This window comes from Cynocephalus volans, chromosome 1 (genome assembly GCF_027409185.1).
Source record: "Cynocephalus volans isolate mCynVol1 chromosome 1, mCynVol1.pri, whole genome shotgun sequence".
NCBI classification, from domain to species: Eukaryota; Metazoa; Chordata; class Mammalia; order Dermoptera; family Cynocephalidae; genus Cynocephalus; species Cynocephalus volans.
Window position 1 is genome coordinate 223,671,978 of NC_084460.1, and position 13,233 is coordinate 223,685,210.

The 13,233-nt window shown below is 34.4% G+C and overlaps 1 protein-coding gene across 2 annotated transcripts in view; it reads left to right on the plus strand.

Moving 5' to 3' along the window:
- Positions 1-13,233, plus strand: part of GALNT13 (polypeptide N-acetylgalactosaminyltransferase 13) — a 418,871-nt gene that overhangs the window by 373,827 nt on the left and 31,811 nt on the right. For both annotated transcript variants that reach the window (XM_063112481.1, XM_063112489.1), the window contains exon 9: positions 9,939-10,037. In XM_063112481.1, the coding sequence (XP_062968551.1) occupies positions 9,939-10,037 (99 nt within the window). The remainder of the gene's footprint in view (positions 1-9,938; positions 10,038-13,233) is intronic.

The window sequence follows — 13,233 nt, forward strand, 5'->3', positions numbered from 1 at the left end:
AGAAGTGTTCCAATCCTAGCCTTATAGTTTCCAACTTGACTGGCACTAAGTAACCTCTCTGGTGCCTCTGTCAACAGAATGAAGATGATAATATAGGATCATAGTGGTGATTGAAGGTACAAAGCATCTAGCACAATGCCTGGCAAGAAGTAGTAGCAGCACCAGTACTTATAATTATTATAATTACTATTGCTACCATTTATTGATTTCTTACTATGTCAAAATTATTTTAGGTGCTTTATATGAATTATATTATTTAAAAATAACAAAAACTCCATAACTCGAGTTTTGTTATTATCTCCAATTTAATAAGGAAACTGACACATAGAAAGTTTATGTGACTGGCCTCTGAATGACATAGCTAATTACCTGTTGAAGTCAGGATTCAAAAACATGCTAGTCTGACACTAAAACTCAGTTTTTTTCTTATAACTGGAAGGAAAAAATAGCTTGTTTTATTATATTTTATTATTCAAAATGCTTCTATAAAATAAGAGCTTGAGCTGTGTCTTAGTCTATTTGGAATGGAGGTAAGGTGGGGTAGGAGAATGGCAAGAGATAATTAAACAGGTTTAAAAAAATTCAGTAAAAGTAAAAGGTACCCTACATGGGTTATAAGGTAAGCTATGAACTGCTATTTCAAAACCCAGTAATAGTTTTTTTTAAAAAAATCTATAAGATATATTAAGTTTTGAGTTTTCTGGTGTAGTACTGTACTGTAGTTTTCCACTTTAAAACCAACCTTAAAGAAATGCAATTCAGCATCTGTTTCCGTGGAAACAGAGGACAAATTTAACAAGCACTACTTCCCATTTCAATTTTTGCATGGCTGTGTATACATAATTTAACATGGACATTTTGATAATGAGTTAGGATTGAACTGTTAATGGACAATAGTCATTTACTTAAAGCTTTTTCTTTCTTATTGCCTGTCATTAGCTTTATACATTCTTCCAATAATGGTTATCTTTCCTTATATATGAAGGTACTTTCTCTTGACTAGTTAGAGCCTCAAAAGGTATCAGGTGTCCAAGCTACTTGTCATCAAAAGAACAAACTTATTTCTTTGTAGTATATTCACATGTACTTCTCACTTAATTTCAAATGAAATAGTTAGAATTTAATAATTTATATTTTTTTAAGCTTCAGTGTTTTTCAAAGTCTAGATATTTGATAGTGCTGTGTATTAGTGAATAAAACATTTCCCTGTCAATTTTCCTTTATACCTTCCTTGCTATACTGGAATATATAGAGGCAAAGATGGTATTCAATTTCTCTTTTATCATATACTATCAAGCAAAATAATCATCAGTAACATTATTGATGTTAGATATCTGAATTTAATGTCTGATATGCTTGCATCTTATTCAGGTAATTGAAATATTGCTTTACCCAGCACATGAATTACATGCAGTTTCCAATGGGAAGTTAAAAGCTGTGCAATTGCCTTGAACTAAAGCCTTTAAGTATCTTAGTGAAGCATGTGCCTTTTAGACTCAGTAAGCAGATCATAATGGAACAAGAAAGTTGAGTCTTTGCAACATTAATTTCTCTCTTAACTAGTCCTTTAGCTTATGTAGATTTAAAATGCCAGGTCCTGATCTTGTAAATATAAAGACCAATTCAAGTATAAGATTGGAAAATGGCATTCTAAAATGGTAATACCTTGCCCCCAGTTTGGGGGCTATGACAGCCTAGCAATCTGGAAAAAAGATATTGTGAGATGTATAGAACACAGGAGTAACAGAGGGCAAAAGGAAGAAGAGGATTTCTGGAGCCAAGTGACTAACTTTTGGTGCTTAAAATCTGCATTTACATGTAGCTCTGAAGATGTTTTGACATTAGTCTGTGCATTTTGTATTGTACACTTGACCTCAGCACATTTTTCCCCTCTTGTATCTCCAAACAATAGCAACTAGTAAAGTTCCTTGCACATGTTGGTGTTGTATTCGTGAAATACTGTTGAAGAGCAAATTTAAGTAACTAAAAAAAGACATCCATGAAGCTACTAGGCTTCAGGGATTAAGGGTAAAATCAGTTACTGCAAAATACAGAAGCTAAAATGCTTTAAGGTTTACCCTCCCTGTTGGTAATCAGGAGATCTATTCATAGATCCACAGTCTTCTTTACCCTCTTGTAGAATAACCTGTAAGAAAGCTTCATTTTAAGTGACATACACAAATGTGGGCATTCTTTCTGTCCATGATTTTATTTCCAATTCTCGTGGAGGCCCATTAGCTAATTTTCATCCCAGAATAACTGAACATGCATATCTACAGGCAGAATATGTCAGTCATTATTCACCAAATGTTAACCTTAAAGAATGTTGGGCTTCGTAACCCAGAAGTAAACAAAACGAGCTATTTTATTACCTAAAAACGTATTTTTTTCTTTCTAATGCTGTTAATTAGATTAGAATGCATTCTAATTTTATTACTTTAATATGTATTGACACAAACAATTAAAACAAACCATATGCCAGTCTGACATGTACTGAATTCTCCCAGGATTTTTGTTATTGCTGCTGTTATTGTTGTTATTCACCAAAATAAACAAAATTGTTTATTTTTCTATGTTCTTTCCTTTTTATCAGAAGGAGGTTAAGGTATCACATAACAAGAATTTTTCATCTCATAATCATTAATCAAGGACATGCTAAACCCAGGTGTGTATAAAGGAAAGCCAGCTTGGATTTGTTAAATATATAGATTTTGCACTCATCCTTCTGATTTATCCACAATTTGGTAAACAGGGAATATACTTAAACGCATATCCATCACAGCAATAATATTATGGAAATATTAACAATAAACTCTGGAATTCACTGCAAATATGCCTATTTCCTTCTATACAATGTAAAAAAAAAAAAACCCAAATGAGTTTGACATATGCAAAATAATTATAAGTAACATAATATGCAATTAAAGGATAAACATGTATTAGAGTAATTAAAGTAAAAAAACCCCACTCGTTTAAGTTTAAACTGCCTTATCTTTAGAATGGATTTTAAATATCAGTTTTTGAAATGCAAATATTGATAGTAAGGGAGGAGGTGAGGTGCACTCATATATACTTCTCATTTAAGGTTGGAGTTCCCCTTGCTGCTTGCTTTTACAACCCAGCAGAGGGAGCAAAAGCTAATGAACAAATTATGTAAGTGGTAGGAACATTACCAGTGATGCTGCTGATGAGCAGAAACATTTAGAAAAGCCTTGCTGATTTTAAACGTCAAAATACAATGGCAAAAATATTCTCAAGTTTATATCGGTAAGAATTGTTTTCAAGCAATAAAAGATTATGTGTAAACAAAGCAATCTCAAAGCAACCACTTTAAGTTACAAGTATCTTGGCCTTATGCCATACATTTAGAGAGCCCCCATAACATAAAGAATGAGTAAAAAGAATTTTCCAGATCTCAAAACTACTAGTGTGCTTTACTTATTTTGACACAGGGTCATAGAACACTCTGTAAGGAACTTCTAATGGTTAAAATTCTTCAGTAGTTTGTTGCTTACATTTTACTAAGGATTAATGGCATGACCAAGCAACTGGTGCTGTCAGGTAGTATGGTATCAGCGACAAGATCAGGGTCTTTTATGAAATTTCGCTTGTTTGTTCAAATAACATTTTTTGGACATATATTTGACTGAGGTACCAAGGTATTCTCAGAAAAGTTCTGATTTTAAAATCATGCAAAATCATCCTAAAATTGAATATCCTTTGCATCTCAAAAGCTGAGATGCATAGTTTGAAATTTTCTGTATGCCAATATCTTGTGATGTGCATAAAAATTTACTTGTTGAAGACTGTTAGAAAACATTAGTGATCATTTTTATATTTTGAAGACAACATAGCAGATTCCCACAGCGTTAGGCTTGCTGACTTAAGAAGAAACTGATGTGCACCAACCTGCTTTCTAGATGTGCATGACAAGGTTTTCACCTGAGTATCACAGGCTTAGTGAAAAAAACTTTCAGATGTTGTTTCTATCCTGGGTTTCCCTTTTTAATTTTCTGTTTGTCTGTGGCTGGCTGGTACAGGGATCTGAAACTCTGACCTAGGTGTTATAATACCACACTCTAACCAATTCTCCTATTTTTTAAGCAATTGATGCCCCTGTCCCCTGCCACTCTGCCCCCCACCCTGCTTATATCTCAGGTCGCCCTGGTCACAGCCAAGAATCATTTGCATGACCTCAGTCCAGCAGGCTGGCACTCAGCACAAAGAACATTTTGTTTCTGATCTTTTTGACCTGGTCCCCCCAGGTCTGATATTGGTCTACTTTTATGTATCCTGCTCCATGCGTCTTCACCATCGTCTGGATGACATCTGGTTATCTCTGTACAACTAGAACTCAATCCCTGCTTGCGTTTTCCAGGCCTCCTTTTAAACAAATACTGCCTGCTTGTCTGAAAGTCAGGACTGGCAATCCCCAGACTCATTATAACAATTTTACATTTCTTATTTGAGCGAATTACTTAACCTCTCTGTATCTTAACATTACCATTTGTAAAATGAGAGTAATAGGCTGGCACATGTGTTAATCCATTTCTGTTGCTTGTAACAAAATATCTGGAACTGAGTAATTTATAAAATAATAAAATTTATTTCTTACAGTTTCTGGGGATGGTAAGTATAAAGTCCAGGGAACACATTTGGTGAAGGCCTTGGTGGTGGCGACAGAGACAGCGGGGTATCACATTGCAAAAATGGCGGAGCACAGAGAGTTACACTAACCTCCTCATTCACTCTCCTTTTAAAGCCCTTAGGACCACACCCTGACCACCATTATTAATCCATTCACTAGTGCATGGTCCTACAGTCTTATCACCTTTTCAAGGCCCCACCTTTAAATTAGCGTAATAGGATTTTCCACCCTCAACAGTTATAGTGGGGATTGCATTTTGGGGGCACATTCAACCCAAGGCAGCACATGCAATTAAAAAATTGCTAATAATTATTACTATTGTGGCTGTGGTGGTTGTTTCTTCTTTTTCATTCTGACAGGTTTCCTATACCAATGACTCTTCTTTATTGCTATTCTCCCAGATTCCATGTCAAGCCAGCCTCACCAGACTTGACTTGAGTTCCCATATTATATCTTTTTAGTACCTGCCACATCCAAAGGGACAAGTAATTTTACATGTCCAGAAATTACCAAACCACTTTGAATGTTAAATAGAACATGTCAAAAGTAGGACAGGCTTCTTTTCATATAGTACCCAAAATAAGTCTATTCTGGAATTTTGTAAAAATGGTGGCAACAGTGACATAGTGTTTGAATCTCTTTGAATTCCCTCATTAAAGGAGACAAAACAACTAGGATAGCAAAACCAAAAACTGATGGACAACTTTGACAGCAAAGTTAAGCAGCAAGGAATTCTCACAAATCCCAAATTATGAGCTGACGATTTCATGACCCACATGATACTACAATCTTTGCAGAAGGAAGCAATGAGGTGAATGATGGAAATGAGGCCAGGATAACACCCAAATTTCCAATAAATACTCATGAGAAAGTGTTCCATGCCAATTTGATAGTAGCTAAAACTGAGAGAGGGGTTTTTCAGGTGAGTGAAAAGTCTCCTCTCTAATGACTGAAGAGTCTGAACACTCTGCAACCTGTGAATTCTTGAAACTCAGTAGCTGTTGCTCCTTCTCAGGAGAAACTTCAGGGAACAAAGCCTAAATTGAAGGGTTAGAGACAATAGGTGCAAAGGAAATGAAAGGTCCAGATAAAACTGGGAGAGGTAAACAGAACCAGGACATCTCAAAAAAATAGAAGGACATGTTTTTTTAACACCTCAAAAAAGTACAGAAAAGGGAGTTCTAGACTTGTGAAGTTAGAAATCATCTTCTGATCAAATCCTCCCCCTTAAAAGATCAGAAAAACTGGTTTCATAAAAAAAAAAAAAAGGAAAGAAAAGAAAAAAAGAAAAATAATAGTAGGAAAATGAATGTTGTAAGACTAATGATAATGAGTAGATTGATATCTGCAAACAGTGCAAACATAACAAAAATTTGTGCTCATAAGACAGAAGAAAAGCATAACCTAACATTTCAAAAGAAACTAAAATAAGTGCTTTAAATGATGGTAAATAGAAAGGAATAACATAAATCAATTTTAGAAAAACTCTAAAATGAGGTCCTGGAAAGCAGGAATGAAAGAATCAGAAATTAATGTTAAACTTGTAGGAACACATGAGTCAATAATCCCAAGAGAAAATGCCATAAGAGTTTTAGAGGAGAAAAAGGAGGAATTTTTTAAAAAATTAAAAATAAAACTATTCATTGGGGGGGAGGGGGGAGGGAGAAGGGAGGGAGGTTTTGGTGATGGGGAGCATTAATCAGCTACAATGTATATCGACAAAATAAAATTAAAAAAAAAAATAAATAAAAAAATAAAACTATTCAATCGAAGGGACACATATAGAAGATAAGCAACAGATCCAAAATAATAAGATTTCCTAAAGAGAAAAATCAAAGCAATGAAACAAGATGAGCATTAATAACTATAATCCAAGGAAACTTTCCTGAAAAAAAAATTAGAACTACATTTTGAAAAGGAACACTACATACCTGCAGGAGTGATTCATAATGAATAATATCAAGATATATTGTGGTAAATCTACTACTGGACTTTAACGAAAATAAAAATCAGTTTGGCATCCAGGTACAGATATTTGTAAGAATGGGGGGAAAAACATTCCATCATCAGACTTTTCAAAAGAACACTTTATGCTGGAAGTAAATGGAGTAGTTATGGCTCACTCGGGAGAGTGTGGTGCTGATAACACCAAGGCCACAGGTTCGGATCCTATATAGGGATGGCCAGTTGGCTCACTGGCTGAGCGTGGTGTTGACAACACCAAGCCAAGGGTTGAGATCCCCTTACTGGTCATCTTTTTAAAAATAAAAAAGGAAAAAGAAATATATCATGAGTCAAGGATTTCAGAACTAACAAACTAATTTTTAAGTATAAAGGCCACCAATATAAGTTATTGACATACAAGAACTCAGAATATTGTTCCCAGTAAATAGAAACAGCATTTGACCATTTGCTCAGGACCATACTTCGGCATGTTTCCTAATGTCTTTATTCTCTCGTAGCTCATTTCTATTTCAATTGCAAATCCTACCAGCTCTGCCTCAAAAACATATCTCAAATTTGATCTCTTCGCCACCAGTGTTATCCTTCTGTTCCAAGCAACCATCTTCTCTGGCTGGCATGACTGCTATAGGATCCTTTCTTATTTCTCTGTTTCCAGTCTTGCCAACATCTAATCGGTCCTCCACATAGCAACCAGAATAAGCTATTCTTATTCCATGCTTATGCTCAAAAACATGATTCCTTACATTATTTACTCTTGTATACATCACTAACCTTGTTCACTGCACCCCAGCCACATTGCTAGCCCATGATTCTCCAGCTGTGGGGAGCATCTATTTGCTGTTCTCCTGCCTAAAATGCATTTGTATAGATGGAAATATGGCTGCTGTCTCACTTCATTAAGGGGTCTTTTCAGGTTTCTTCTCCCCAGAGTGACCTTTCTTGGCTCCCTGTCTAAAATACTACCCACTCCATAACTTTCTCTACCCTTACTGTGCTTTATATTTCTTCATAGGACTTCTTGATCTTCTAACATACTACAAATTTGTTTGCTGAACTCTTTTCTTCTATAATATAAACTCCATATATTTATTTTGCTCACTTCTGTATTCTTAGCATCTCAAATAGTGCTTGGCATGAGGTATACTTTTTTCTATAATATTTCTTGATTGAATGAATTAGTTCATAAAAGATATTACAGACCAAAAAATAAAGTATATTTATTATAGGAAATAGATCAATAGTAGGTTATTACTAAGGGCAAAATATTTTGGAGGCATTCTTAATTTTTGTACTTAATTTACCAAAGAGTAGAATGACATGTATCTACCATATATCCCTTTAAAATGCTAAAGTTGGAGTATGTACTGGGCTGAATATGGCTTTAAACTTCCTGTTGTCCAGCAAAGAGGAAAAACCTTATAAACAACTCAACCTGTAACCCTTGTAATTATTAACTAGTATCTGTTCAAGTCCCGTGCACTTGGCAGAGGTTCTTTATATAAGATTGCATAGCTCTCATCTAAAGATGGACTAACCATTTTGGTGGATATTTATTCTAAGTATTATAGCATTATACTATTTGATACATTTTTAGGATGTTAAATAACAATAATAACAAATAACTTTATTGTTTTTTAAGAAGTCTGCCCTTTATGAAAAGTTATCAAGAAAAGTCCATTGTAAGGGATTTAAAAATAATTCAATTTGTATGCTGTATAATTTGGTCAGACTACACACAGCATACACAGACCCATTTAGTACACCATATATCAATTGCTATGTTCCTCAATCTTGTCCAGCTGTAGGTCCTGAAATAACTTTTGCCAATCTAGGCTCAGTCCCCTCCAATGCCTGAACCAACCCTAAATCAGACAGAGAATACATTTCAGCCCTACACCCACCAGTAAGTGTTTTGCTTCTGGAAGCTTGTGACCTTTCCCTGTAATTTTCACTGTGTGTTCTGTCCTTTCTGATGGGTTGCTGTTTAGATTTCTTGATGAAAGTGTCTATAACTGTGCTCTTAATTTCAGCCCTTGGAATAGGGATTGACCACTCTACCCAACTCTTTTCAACCCCTACCAAGAGTGAATTCTGATATTTACATCCTCAGGTGCTGATTGGGACCTAAATGCAAATCATACCATTTTTCTCCACTGCAGGAAGCCGGACTTGACCATGAGGTTTCACACCTCTGAAAAAGTGTATTGTGGAAACCTAATTTATCCTCTATAAGTTTATATGCTTATATAATAATTTTCTAATTTCATTCATTTTCCAATGTGAAGAACCATGTTCTCAAAGCATAGATAACTAAATAGATATAGCCAAGTGATTTTGCTGAGTAAGCAGTAAAATATGTACATCCTAATATGGGTCAGAGATACAAACTTTCCAGCGTGGAGCAGAGTGGACAAGTAGAAATCCATACTTGGGGTTGAGACTAAGGGAAAGAATTTGAAACATCCCATTTATTAGAAGGGTTTTTCTTTTTCTTTTCTTTTCCTTACGTATTCATTTGTGCTTGATTTAGTAATTTTAGCATCGTTAACCTCAATGAATGGGTTTTATAATTACATTTGGCTGAGATATGCATTAACCTTATAATAATTATGGGACTAATGCAGGGTTTGAGTATAAACCAAGAACCTTATGTCTGCAGTTGGCAATTTAATCTTGCTTTTGAGGAATTCGTGATGTGAAATCACCATTTAGCCTTGTAATAGCTTTTCTTAGGGTCAAGCACTTTCCATTAAGTTTGGCACTAGGAGTGAAAGAAGATTAATGAATATGTTTTAGTCACATAAATAAACATTGCAATTAATCTTTATTAATACATAGAATGGAGGCTCCAGTAATGAAGCAATCTAAACAACATACATCTGAATATTTAACCAATTTGTTTTTATTCCCTTGCATATGCATGGTGTTATAGGAGTTCAAGAATGAACTATGGTTATTTGAGTGGGATTTGAAAACTCCCCTAATTCGTAGAGGATTTTGAGAAGAATTTCTAATTCATATTATGCAGATGTTTTCTTCTTCTCTGATACTATGCTATAAACAAGGAGTGCCTCTTAATGAGAACGAATACCAATGGCAGTGTTGTTCAAATTTACTTCAGTATGAATTTAGAAACCTATACAGGTCTAAGAATGGAATAGAAAAAGAAAAATAAATATTTCAAGCAATGTGTTCTTCTTAGAGAAATTTCCCTACAAACTTGTATCATTTAGTTATCAATATGTAATTTAATATCAAAAAGACGTTATAACTTATATAACTACCTGACTCATGTATTACCCTCCCTTTTTTGTGTTTCCTTTAGATAAGAAATGTTGAAACCAATCAATGTTTAGACAACATGGGCCGCAAGGAAAATGAAAAAGTGGGTATATTCAACTGCCATGGTATGGGAGGAAATCAGGTAAACTCTCCTTTTTTTTAATCAGCTTTATATTTTGGGGGAAAATATTGTTGTTAAAATTATTAGTGTACACCATGGTTCACATGTTAATAATAATAGTCATAGTAAATAAATGGGCATTCAAATCAAGACTAAGGGCATTTTTATTGTCCCAAGTACCTTAAGAGAGCATTGCAAAATTAAACAAAAAGGACAACGCTTTAAATGAGCCTACAGTTAAAGAGGATAGCCAAATATTTTGCACCCAACTCATTTTATCGTGTGTGAGCAATTAACGACTACATTTTTTTCTGTTATTAATTGAATGATATAAAATAATCTCTCAACAACTGTGATGTTCTCCCAATGGTGATTATTTTACATTTATTTTGCAAATTTTTATGCATATCATGGTTTTTACGAGTTTTTGAAGTTCAATAAAATTTTAAAGGGCATGGATCAGCACTGATGGCTGACTAAAAGTTGAGGACAGCTTATTTTATGTGACAGTCCAATTAATTATCAGAGCCATCAAAGCCTAACAGGGATTCTTGTGCTCTCCTTAAGCATTGGAAAGTAGCTCTGCAAAGTGGGTCCCATGGAGGCTGGTGGGCTGTGAGTCTTTGGGCTAGAGCATGGCCACTTAGATAGAATTTGGAGTTCCTTGGAACTGCAACCAAGCAGTTTGAGTTGGCTGAGCTTCTGCAGACAAGTTGTCTCCAGAAGTTGAGAAGAACCACACAGTGAGTTCTATACCTAGGGGCAGAATTTCTGGGCTAGAGTAAACTGAGGTGTCAAAAGTTATTCTAACCAGCCCAGTCTTATATGTTTGATGCATCTGAATATGTAAAGGCTCCATATAGACATACATGTTGATTCTGGTATTGTAAAGCGAAAAGAAAATAAGTCCTGTTGAGTTTTGGCACCATACCTCAAAGAGCCTGGATGATTAAATGGAGAACATTAAAAGGAAGTATCTCCCTTAAAAAAACTAAACAATTAATTATTAAAATCCTAATTAGTGTTCCAAAGTTTGAATTCAAGCAAGAAAATATTTAAAACCAAGTTTCCAAATTACAGCATGAAAAAATTACTTTATGGAAGAAGTGGTGGAAACAATAACAAAGCAGGACGATGACACAGTATTCAAAAATTGTCCAGCTTATTGTTATATTGCTTCACAATCAATGTGAGGCCTCTATTGCTCAAAACCAGTGAAGTGCCAATACACTCAGCTGGAAAAGGCAAAAAGCTTAACCTTTTCAAGAGGACTAAATTAGTGGGTCTTAATTTTCTCACATAATAATAAGTGTGAAGTGAGCCAATTGTTGACATTTGTGTAGGTCCTCAATGATTCCATCAAGAACCAGAAACTTTATTTCTTTCAATTCTTCAATCCTTAGAGTTCACTTTTATCATCAGCTGGTCAGAAGAGGACTGCTGAAACTCTAGACATCATGTCCACACTCAAGGTGGAAGAAGTAGGTCTAGGGAAGAGTGGCAATAGCCATGCCTGTCCTTTTATTAGGAGAAGCAAAAGCCTTCCTAGAGGCTCAACACACCTCTTTATATCTCTGTTTGGACAGAAATATGTTACTTGGACACCCCTAGTGCAAAAAAACACTGAATATTTAACCTCGCATTCACACATATCTGCTCCTCACTGTTCATTTACCTTGGCTATTGGGTGAACATTTAGAAATGTCTGCCAAAATCTTTTTCAACAACTTATGGGAAAAAATCAACTAAACATCTGTATCATGATGACGTACAAAATTCAAAAAAAGAAATATCCCTTATGAAATCACTCTAATTCTAAAGCAGATGAAAATAAGAGAGGTAAGTATCCCAGGTAAATTATCCACATTGATTCATTAAGGTTCCATGGTTAGTGCTAAAAAAGATAAACAGTTATATACCCATATTTGTCTAAATGACGCCATACACCCAGATCACAAATGTTAAAAAAACATATTATTCATCTATAAGTCTTCAGATACCCAGAGATAAGCTATCCCACTCTACTGTAAACTTCATATTGGCAGGTGCTATATCTTACTCCCATCTTCATCCCTAGGACCTCAGACAGTCCTTGGGATGTGGTAGGCACCTAATAAATACTGTCAAGTAAATAGAGGAAAGACTGCATGGTCAGATCAGTGGGTTTGTAGCTCAGTACTATATAGACATTGCCAATGAATAATTAGCTGTTATTATCACAGTAACCAGAAGTATGTAAAGACACCAATCTCAGGGATTCATCAAGAAAGTGAATAAATAAATGGTAAACAACCCATTCCTACATATATACTACATCCACATTATCAACTTAATGGCAAAATAGAAATTAGAACCAATATTTTTTCATCTACATGAATATTTACTAATGTGCACAAATGTATATGTAGCGGAGTGTTTATTTTTTGTTCTAACACAAACAATAGAAACAACTAAATATTTACCAAGAAAGGGATGGTTAAATAAATCTTCATGTACACATAGTATGGAATACTATATAGCCATTAAAGTAACTGAAGGAGGTCTATATGTATTGTCATCCAAAACTCAGAAGGGGAAAAATTTCAGAGTGCAACTTACTTTCAATGACCTCATTTATGAAAAACACATATGAACATTTTTCTATATATAGTATCTATAATATTTATATAATTATATAGGTGTTATATAATCTATTAGAAATGTACAGCAATCTATCTCGGATATAGATTACCTCTAAAGAGAGGAATTCTGGAAAGATTGAGTTGAATAGAAATTTTCACATTTTATCCTACATTTTTCTATGTAAATGTGTTAACTTTATAATTAAACAAATAAAAATGGGAACAATTAAATTGTTGAGAATAAAAGATTATCATTTTGTAGCATCATTCTGACCTGGTTAATCGGGTAACTTATGGATAAGTTACTTAATGTTTTTGACCTTTAATATTTGGTTATCTATAAAATGGATAAATGAGTTCCCTCAAATTTTTTCTCTAAAGACTAATAAAATTCTTAAAACAGCTAACAGGATGCATGGTACATACTAGACACTCAATTACATATTGGTTTTGCCATTAATTATGCTCCTTCCTTATTATTTCCATTTATGTTCTCAATTATTTCTCTTTATATTTCTAAAAGTAAGAAATAAAATTTTCATTCCGTGGCTAATGCCGAAAGCAAGATAAAAGTGCGACACTTTGGTATTGCTGAG